General features: G+C 39.9%; 1 protein-coding gene across 2 annotated transcripts in view; it reads left to right on the forward strand.

The window, feature by feature from the left end:
• The window catches only part of LOC309547130 (interleukin-1 receptor type 2-like), a 52,365-nt gene extending 41,825 nt beyond the window's left edge, over positions 1–10,540 (forward strand). For both annotated transcript variants that reach the window (XM_082246918.1, XM_082246919.1), the window contains one exon: positions 10,267–10,540. Coding sequence is in view for 1 of the 2 variants with exons in the window: in XM_082246919.1 (XP_082103045.1) it covers positions 10,267–10,319 (53 nt within the window). In the remaining variant the exon portion in view is untranslated. The remainder of the gene's footprint in view (positions 1–10,266) is intronic.
• The last annotated feature ends 331 nt before the right edge of the window (positions 10,541–10,871 follow it).

Below are 10,871 nucleotides of genomic sequence, written 5' to 3' on the forward strand. Positions count from 1 at the left end.
TTGAATTTAATTACTGAAATAAATTAACTTTTTGATCTAATTTTTGAGATTCACCTGTATGTCTAGTATTGACATTAGTTCAGAACCTTTTGTTGATCCTGCTGGAAAGTCTTCGCCTGCTGGCAGACTGTGTATTAGCCCCTTGCATTGGTGGTCAGGAAAATGGGCTTTTTATATTTTTGGTCACTGAAAAACTGTCCCTTTATATTGGTGGTCAGTGAAAGTGTGCCCCCCTTACATAGTAGTCATGGGAAGAATGGCTTCTTTCATTAGTGGTTAGTGGAAAATTGCACTCTTACATTAGTGGTCAGTGAAAAATTGCACTCTTACATTATTGGTTAGTGAAGTGTGCACCGTACATTGGTAGTCAGTGAATACGTTCCCTCTTTTATTGGTGGTCGTTGAAGACGGGCCCCTTTACATTAATAACAATAAATAAGTGCAGCGCTAAAATCATAAACACATATGCAAACAAGTGTATATAACAGATACAGTGATATTCTTGTGAATAGTATAAAATTATGGGAAAAACAATTCACAATGATGAAAACAAGGGGAAACACAGTCCATAATATTGAAGAAAGTCCCAAGTGAACGATGACTTCCAAACACAGAGTAAACTTGATGATAATGATAAAATTCCCACACCAGCAAGGTATTAAGAATGCGTTCACCAGAAGACATGGACCCAAAATTCCATATATTATATGGGTCATGTAAAGCGGGTTATGGTAACAGGTCTCTCCATAAAGCCACACAGCACACAGTCACCAGATGTTAAAGCCAAGATGATCAGGACACTAAGCAAAGGGATATCCAGACTTCCAGACCAATGTCACATATATGGAAATAAAAAAAAATAGTTTTATTTTTGTTATTTATTTATTGTTATTTTTGTCACAACTCATGTCAAGTTGAAGTGCTGGCAGCTCTCACTTAAAAAAAATTATTGAGTAAGGGCTCTTTCACACGGCCGCTCCGCTTGTCCGCAAATCATCCTATTTTTTTGTGGATGATTTGCGGACATAATGCAAGTCTATGGCATTGCGGATGGTATTCCGCTGACATCCGATTTTCTTCCTTTCAGTTCTGTTCCGTTTTTTGGAACGGAACAGAACCTTATTTTTTCATCCGTGTAAAAAACGGAAAGGAAGGAAAATCGGATGTCAGCGGTGTCATCCGCTGACATCCGCAATACCATAGACTTACATTATGTCCGTATATCATCCGCAAACGGATGGGATGATATGCGGGCACACGGAGCAGATGAAAACTCAGTGAAAAAAAAAAAAAAAGTCCCCCAGCGGAGAAAAGCAGCGGAGCGGCCGTCTGAAAGAGCCCTTAGCGCGGTTTGAATACACCCAGTGCTGTATTTTGGCCTAGGCCAACAAGGCCCAGGCCTAGGGCGGCACTTTGCAGGGGGGCAGCAAAAAAGCCGCCCCCTCCACCTGAGACTCTATTGGCCGCTGGTTGCTAGAGCCGCCTCTCACCCCCCCCCTCTCTCTCTCACCCCCCAACAGTCCCTCCCTCTCTCTCTCTCATCCCCTTCTCTCTTATCCCCCCCTCTCTCTCTCATCCCCCTCTCTTATCCCCCTCTCTCTCACCCCCCTCTCTCTCATCCCCCCCTCTCTCTCTCACCCCCCCTCTCTCTCTCATCCCCCCTCTCTCTCACCCCCTCTCTCTCTCTCTCTCTCATCTCCCCTCTCTCTCTCATCCCCCCTTTCTCTCCCTCTCTCATCCCCCCTCTCTCTCTCCTCCCCCTCTCTCTCTCATCCCCCCTCTCTCACCCCCCTCTCTCTCATCCCCCCTCTCTCTCATCCCCCCCTCTCTCTCTCATCCCCCCCTCTCTCTCTCACCCCCTCCTCTCTCTCTCACCCCCCCCTCTCTCTCCCTCACCCACCCCACCTCTCGTGAGATCTCAGGGGTTCATGCTGGGACTTGTAGTCCTTCAATTTTGGAGTGAGTCACATCCATTAAAAAAGGAGTGGGGCAAATTTACATAGGAGGGGAAGGGGGTGGGTGTGCCCAATTTTAGTCTTGCCTAGGGCAGCACAAAACCAAAATACACCACTGAATACACCTATTCCCTTTACATTAATAGTTAGTTGAAAACTTCCCCAATACATAGATGTTCAGTTAAAAAGTGTTCCTTTGAAATGGTGGTCAGCAGAAAAGGGCCCTGTTAAATTGTAGATTAGTGACAACTCCGTTAAAGAGACGTTTGGGGTACATGGTTACTTCCCTTGAAATACACTAATTCTGTTTTCTGGTTAATGATCTTGGTGCTGGATCTATGCTGAGACTTAATGGCTCATCTTATTGCTAGAACCTCTGAAGCATTACATCCACCTGCATGGTATCTTCTGTGAGGACACCGCCATCGTCTAGTTACATTTCATTATACTTCTTGTATACTAAGGAGTTGATTTACTAAAATTCGAGACTGCAAAATCTGGTGCAGCTTTGCATAGAAACCAATTAGCTTCCAGGTTTTTTGACAAAGTTTTCCATTTTTTTTTTTTGCCTTATTGAACAAGTTGAAGTTAGAAGCTGCACCAGATTTTTCACTCTCCAGTTTTAATAAATGAATCCCCAAATGTCACTTACCCTCCATATTGACTGTTCCCTTGAAAGGAGGATGTTGTGTAATTTGCAGTGTCTATTCCACAGTCTAAGGATTTCTGACACTGGATGGTACTTTCACTTTTGATGCTTGCTTCATTTCTTTGTTGAATTTCAGTAAAATTATCTCATATTATAACTCTGTGGTGAATTTTGTAAAACGGCCTATTATAAAAGCATGTAAGTTAAGAGAGCTTTTGGAGAGTATGATCAACATTTAAACTCCATTCCAGTCAAGGGGTTAGAGCTAGTGAATTCTGCTATATCTCATCTTGGCCCTTAGACCGCAGTACCCTGAATAAGCTCCAGTGGGCGGAGAGAAATGATTTGGAGGTGTGGCCTGACTGGGGTCCAGGATGAGACTGCCACTTGTCTACACACAGCAGGTTATGTTCCGATGTGCGTCTCCCAGGATCTTTAGCTCTTATCTGTCATTGTTTGTAGCATGGTCAGGCTCCTTCCCAGCCAGCACTCACAGCAGCAGGCACAGGACTACACTTCCTAGCAGCCTGAGTGGCTCACATACATACCATGAGACAGCAGTACCCTGACCAGTAAATAGTTTGAACTGATATGAAAAATAACAGCAGATTTATAGGCAAATGGAAAGAGAAAGGAAGCAATATTGTGTTTATGTAAATTCATCTAGTTTGTAGCTAAACTGATATTTTTTCAACTTCTTGTCAAAATTCGATCAATTAAATATTTCAACTACCTAAATTTAGTGATCTAGCTAAAACTGGTTGGATAGCAAGATCATTAATTCTGGCCCAAAGAATCTTTTTAGGCGAATCTATCATAAATTCAGGCTTAAAAAACGAAGCTCATATGGTGATATCAGTGCAATGCAGACAGCATACTAAAAGGTGCCCCATTGCTTTGTTAAATGCAGCTTGAGCTTGCTAGTGCTTCACTTTCTTAAAAGTCATTATTTATGTACATCCTTCAGATGAAGGATGTCCATAAAAAAAAAAAAATTCCAGCACAACCTACAGTCATCGAATAATAGATTATCTCTCCATGCAAAGTTACTTTGAACTTGAGGTTCATTAATGCAATTCCAACACAGAGATGTATGCCATTCAAAAACTGTTAGCAACACTGAAATATTTATTCAATTTATATGTCAAAAAATAATTCTACCCAACATATATACATTTGTGGGGAGGTATTTGAGGTTTGAAACACTTGATGGTTTCTTATCTCTCCCAGAAACTCTAGTAGTGAGATTTCCCCAATGTAGCTTATTTCTCCTTCTCATGGCATAAGCCCATAACGATTACAATACTCCAATGCAGTTGCATTCTCCATTTATTGGCAAGGATAGTCAGTCAGGCAAATGTGACATCATCATGTGCTTTGTAACTGCAGTGAGATGGACCAAAAACTCTGATGGGAATATTTTGCTGCTAGGATAAAAGAATCAAATGTAATTTAGCTTTCCAGCATCCAAAGAAAGCTACTGCAGCAGTTAGAGAGACATAGGAATTCATGGACAAATCCTTGAGGCCAACTAGCCAGGATGTGTAAACATGGCAGCTTACACTTAACTTTAGTGAGACATGTTTATTGCTGTCAGTGGATACAGCTGTTCTCTGACTTTAAAAAAGTGATTGCTAGATCCTAAACTGGTTTGACTTCAGAATTGTACAACTCAGTGTTCAACCTGCAGGCTGCTATGATGTTATGTATGGTTACATTTCTGCTCTTTCTACAGAATTAGTGTGAATTTTGGTATTGATTTTGCAATGACAGTCATATACAGTACTTGGGAACCCTTTGACCTCTATAAATCATCGTGAACATTAAATGTCAGGCAAAATTTCTATCAGCCAGTTTAGGTTTTCATGACCATTTACTAATAATCTTCTAAGAAAATACTGTGGGTATGTGCAGAAGCCGCAGATGGGCAGACTGATCCAGGCATGCGAGTTTTTAGCTCTCAGGCATTTGATACATATTTTGGTATTTGGAGCTTATACCGAAATCTGACTAATGTCTGATGGCTATGGCAGCTTTGGCAAATATTTCAGATTGGCAAATGTTGTATGCTTTTTGAATAACCAAACATATCATTGTTGAGGTTTTCATGAACCATTTTTTAGGTTATTTTAGGCATAACAAATGAAAGTAGGAATTCCAGTTAGCATGAATTAATTTATACCAATATGCATCATAAGCAATCCTTGCATTATAGCTTTGTGGAAAATGATCTTCCATGGCCAGATTTTGATAGTCATCCTTCTTAGGTCCCCATGTTCGCCCTCCTTCTTAGGTCCCTGCGTTTGCCCCAGCAGTTTCAATAAGAGATTTGGTGCCACTCATGTGAAGAACTTTGACCACTATACTGTCACGCTCTGCCTAATGTATCATATCGCTATTTGCTAGTAATATAGTTGGAGAACAAGCTACAGCTGGGGTTGCCTGCTTAAGGCAAATAGACTATTCACTTTGCAAGATAGATTGAACTATGCAAGGGAATGTACCCTTAGCTTAGTGAATGTGGTTGCATTTCACATAGCAAAGAATGACCAATTGCGTGCAAGGATAATGAAAAAAAAAAACCCAGCATTTTAGCATGCAGATGATTGGATGATAGACAACAACATAGTTTCATCTTATTCACTAAGCTCTGGAGAAAATTCTCTTGCAAAATGTAACTTTGTTTGCAAAGTGAGCAGTCTAATACCTTTAATAAATCAACCACAGTGTGCCAGCGTATAATAAAATTATACACTGACACACTGGGATTGATTTACTAAAACTGGAGAGTGCAAAATCTGGTGCAGTTGTCCATGGTAGCCAATCAACTTCTAACTTCATCTTGTTCGATTAGGCTTTGGCAATAAAACCTAGAAGATTTGTCCCTTCCAGGACACATAAGATAAACCATACAAACCTGAAGGACAAGATGACAACATTATGAGGGTAATGATTGGCACCAGCTGCAAAAAGATTTTCTAAAATATTGTAATATCTGTGTCAGTCATCATGAGTGTGCCAAAGAGCAGGCTTGCCACTAACTAGTTAACCCCCTGAGTTGCTCAATTAGTCAACCAAGGATTGCAAGCAGTGTTCAGATTGTTGCATCACACCATCTTAACCCTAAAGGTTAATAGTTACGTGTTTCCCCTTCTTCTTAGAGTATGCATGAAAAGGATGCTTACTGCGGCAGATCAGGTTATTTTAAACTCAATCTGGTGATAACCACTCTGTATGTGGGGTGCAAACTACCCCCAGAAGGACCTCCTTTTTCCTGTGAGGTGATTTTTGGATGTCATTAGTGCCATCTTAACTGCTTCAATACTGGGCACTTTTACCCTCTGTTTGCCCAGTTCATTTTTTTTTAGCTTTCAGCGCTGTCACATTTTCAATGACAATTGTGAGGTCATGCAACGCTGTACCCAAGCAAAATTGTTATTATTGTTTTGAGACAGATAGAACTTTCTTTTGGTAGTATTCAATCGCCAATGGGTTTTTATTTTTTGCTAAAAAAATGAAAAAAAAAAAAAAATGAAAAAAGACCAAAAATTTTGAAAAAAAAAGTTTTTCTTAGTTTCTGGTAGAAAAGTTAGTAATTACGTAATTTTTCTCCTTCACTGGGAGTGCATCAAAAGCATACTAAACAAAGGGATTGGCCAGTGCATTCCAAAGGGAAATAAATTTAAAAGAGAAAAACTAAACCCTGGGTGGCTAAACACCAAAATAAAAATGCATATTAATACTAAAGAAAAAGCCTTCAAAAAATACAAGGCTGAGGGGTCATTGGCAGCATTCAAGCATTACAAAGAGTGTAATAAGAAATGTAAAGGCAAAATCAAGACGGCTAAAATAGAACACGAGAGACATATAGCAGAAGAGTAAAAAGAACCCCAAGAAATTCTTTAAGTATATAAACAGTAAAAAAGCGAGGCCAGAACACATTGGCCCCATAAAAGACGACAAAGGAAATCTGACCACAGAGGACAGAGAGAAGGCGAAACTGTTAAATAATTTATTTTCTTCAGTCTTCACAAAAGAATTGGGGGGGCTACACTAACCCAGCTTGTAATGCTAAACTAAATAATACACCTCAGGAAGTACCGCCATGGCTAACAGAAGATAGACTTAGAACTAAACTAGAGAAACTTAACATAAATAAATCACCGGGACCGGATGGCTTGCACCCGAGGGTTCTTAACCTTCTTAGCGGTATTCCCGAGCGTGGCTCGGGGTTACATTTCAGAGCCAAAAGCGGTAACCCCGAGCCATACTCGGGGTACCGCCAGAAGCATCGCTGGATCCTGTAAAAGAGGTTACTTACCTTGTCACCGGGATCCAGCGATGTGCCTGGCGGTGTCTAGCTGCGGTTCTTCCTCCTGATCGTCTCCGTGCCCCGGCTTCCATCTCCTGCGACGTGACGTTCACAGGGGGTGGAACCGGCGGCAAATTCAAATGTAAAAACGCACCAAACACACTGATACAGTTCAAAATAAAAAAAAAATCATATTAGTTTGCCCCCCAGTGCCCTTTCCTGCAGTTTTACTGTACTTTTTATGTATATATATATATATATATATATATATATATATATATATATATACGTGTGTGTGTATATATATATATATATATATATATATATATATATATATATATATATATATATAATGTGTGTGTATATATATATATATATATATATATATGTAATTCTTGTGAATGAGCAGCCCAAACCAACTGTATACATATATTATATATATATATATATATATATATATATATATAATAAATGTATACAGTTGGTTTGGGCTGCTCATTCACAAGAATTACATGCAAAATAATGGTACCGCTTTCAGCACCTAAAATCCAAAAGAATCATACCGCCAGGGAGGTTAAAGAGCTCAGCCAGGTGATTGCCAGACCATTATTCTTGATCTTTAAGGATAGGCCACAGACGGGTATGGTGCCAGCTGTTTGGAAAAAAGCTAACGTGGTACCAATATTTAAAAAACGGCCGAGATATATCCTGGGTAACTATAGGCCAGTCAGCCTAACATCAGTAGTCTGCAAGATTTTGGAGGGGATGTTAAGGGACCACATACAAGACTTTAGTAATGAAAACTGTATTATTAGTAGTAATCAGCATGGATTCATGAAAACTCGTTCTTGCCAAACCAATCTATTAACCTTCGATGAAGTGAGCTGCCACCTAGATAAAGGTAAGCCTGTGGATGTGGTGTATCTGGACTTTGCAAAGGCCTTTGACACCTTTCCCCACAAACGCTTACTGTACGAACTAAGGAATGTAGGTATGGACCATAGGGTGAGTACCTGGATAGAGAACTGGCTCCAGGGGAGAGTCCAGAGGGTGGTGATTAATGGAGAGTACTCAGATTGGGCGGGTGTGGAAAGTGGGGTCCCCCAAGGTTCTGTCCTGGGACCAATCCTGTTTAATTTATTCATAAATGATCTAGAGGAGGGGATATCTAGTACAATCTCAGTATTTGCGGATGATACTAAACTAAGAATGCCAATATCTTCTATGCAAGATGTGGAAACCTTACAAGCGGACCTGAACAAAATAATGGGGTGAGAAACTACATGGCAGATGAGGTTTAATATTGAAAAAAGTAATGCACTTGGGCATCAGAAACACGAAAGCAAGCTACTCACTAGGGGGGAAACCTCTGGGTGAATCTAAGATGGTAAAGGACCTGGGGGTACTAGTGGACAACAGGCTTGGCAGTGGCATGCAATGCCATGCCGCTGCAAGCAAAGCCAACAGAATACTGGCATGTATAAAAAAGGGGATTCACTCCAGAAATAAAGAGATAATTCTCCCACTCTACAAGACTCTGGTCCGGCCCCATCTGGAGTATGCTGTCCAGTTCTGGGCACCGGTCCTCAGGAAGGATGCGCTGGAACTGGGGAGAGTCCAGAGAAGGGCAACAAAAATAATTAGGGGAATGGAGGGAATCGGCTATGAGGAAAGACTACAAGCACTGAACTTATTCTATCTGGAGAAGAGACGCTTGAGGGGGGGATATGCTATCAATGTACAAATACTGTACTGACCCTAGCATAAGGAACAAACTTTTTAGAGAAAGGGAATACAATAAGACACGTGGCCACTCACTAAAACTAGAGGAAAGACGGTTTAACCTTAAAATACGTATGGAGGTTCTTTACTGTCAGAGCAGTAGGGATGTGGAATTTTCTTCCACAAGCAGTCGTATCAGCAGGGACCATCGATAGTTTAAAAAAACTATTAGATGGGCACCTTAAAGACCACAACATACAGGGGTATACAATGTACGGTTAGCAGCAAACACACACACACATCATAGGTTTAACTGGATGGACTGATGTATTTTTTCAACCTCACAAACTATGTAACTGATGTGCGCTGATGAGGCTGCACTGATAGGCACTGATGAGATGGCACTGAAGGGCACTAATGAGGTGGCAATCGGCACTGATATGCAGCACTTATGAGTACTGATAGGTAGCACAGATAGGTGGCATTGATAGGTGGCATTGATAGGCGGCACTGATGTGCGGCCATGATGAGCAGCACTGATTGGTGACACTGATGGGCAGCACTGATTGGCATCACTGATGGGCAGAGATTGGCATTACTGATGGGCACTGACTGGCATCACTGATGGGCACTGTTGGGGCTGCACTGATAATCTGGGCACTGATAACCAGTGCCCTGAGTATCCATGAAGGTCTCCTCTGTGAAGAAATGCCACTGATCGCCTCTCCTCTCCTCACACGCTGTCAGTGTCAGGAGAGGAAAGCTGATAACCGTCATTTCCTGGTTTACATGTGATCAGCTGTGATTGGACACAGCTGATCACATGGGTAAAGAGCCATGTCGTAGGCGCAGCAAGAGTGGGAAAACGTCATATGATGTTGTCCCAGAACACTAGAACCACCCTGCAGCCATGATTTCCTTATACCGCGGTCGGGAGGTGGTTAAACTAAGAGTGTGTCATTGTCATAATTTCAACATCTGGCAGGAAATCTTGAGCAATGATTGGTTTATGTGAAAAATTGCGTTGTATCACACTCTGCTGTAAAACGATAATTTACAAATGACGTTAATGAAATGATTGTTCAGACTTTGTTTGGACTACTTGACATCGTTAAAGTTCATCCAGATAAAAAGGCTTTTCTTTTTTTAACTTCCTTTCCCACTGAATTCAGATTCTCCTAGAAGCCAAATATACTGTTCTAAACAAAACACCAGGCATTTCAAACTAGTTTGCTGTCATTTGCCTATGTTAGTTGTGAAAAAATTAAAACGTGAACAAAGTATGTATTGTATTACAACTGCATGCACAAAAAAAATGTATATTTAATATAATATATTTTTTTACACATCACAAAAATATAAACCAGATTAGTTAGAGTACTACAGTACAGTTGCTATACTATACTTTCAAATATCTATATATTTTTTTACTAATAAAGAAAATTGAGTTCTTATGTTTGCTATTTAGCTTAAGTAGTGATGACTTTTAACAGAAAAAATAAAAATAAATTATATACACACACTATAAAAAAAAAAAAAAAAATATATATATATATATATCAATAGTTAAACTTTTTTTTCTAAGTTACTGTATGTTCTAACTATTTATCTTCCTTCATGCTTCCTAGGAACTGTGTTCTGGACATTGTTAACTCAATCCTCAAGGCTTTCAGATGAATAATCATATTCATGAACAAATGACTGTTTGATGTTGGAAAGTGAGGATGATGTATAGAGGATATATAGTGGAAAATATACAGTATATGTATATATGCACCTGAATTCAATAAAAATGGACGTTTAGTAATCTTTTTTTCTGAGCATTTGTCCTTGAGCGCATACTGCCCTAAACGTTAGTACTGCTAAGTGCGCTGTCCAGCCCCATCTAGCCTAAGCTTCTGATAGAGTATGAAAGGCTGCTGCCCATGGGGCTGGGTGGTATGTGTTTTGTCATGCAGTTTACAGTTAGGATAGCCAGTTATGTTCTGTTGGAATTGCTCAGGTCTGTTACAGGTTCACTTTAACGCTGAAATACAGATGTGTGTACTATGAAATAATGTTTTTTTTAAATTATTTTTTATATTGGCTATAATGAAATTATTCAACTAAAAAAAAAACAGCGCTAAGTTAAAAACCTAATACATAATGACTATTTCTGCTGTTTAAAGGTTAAAATAATCAATCATAAATCACAGCGCAAAACAGAGTAAACGTAATAAAATATATGGGACAA

Source organism: Pelophylax lessonae, assembly GCF_965119305.1.
Source record: "Pelophylax lessonae genome assembly, chromosome: 2".
Lineage (NCBI taxonomy): Eukaryota > Metazoa > Chordata > Amphibia > Anura > Ranidae > Pelophylax > Pelophylax lessonae.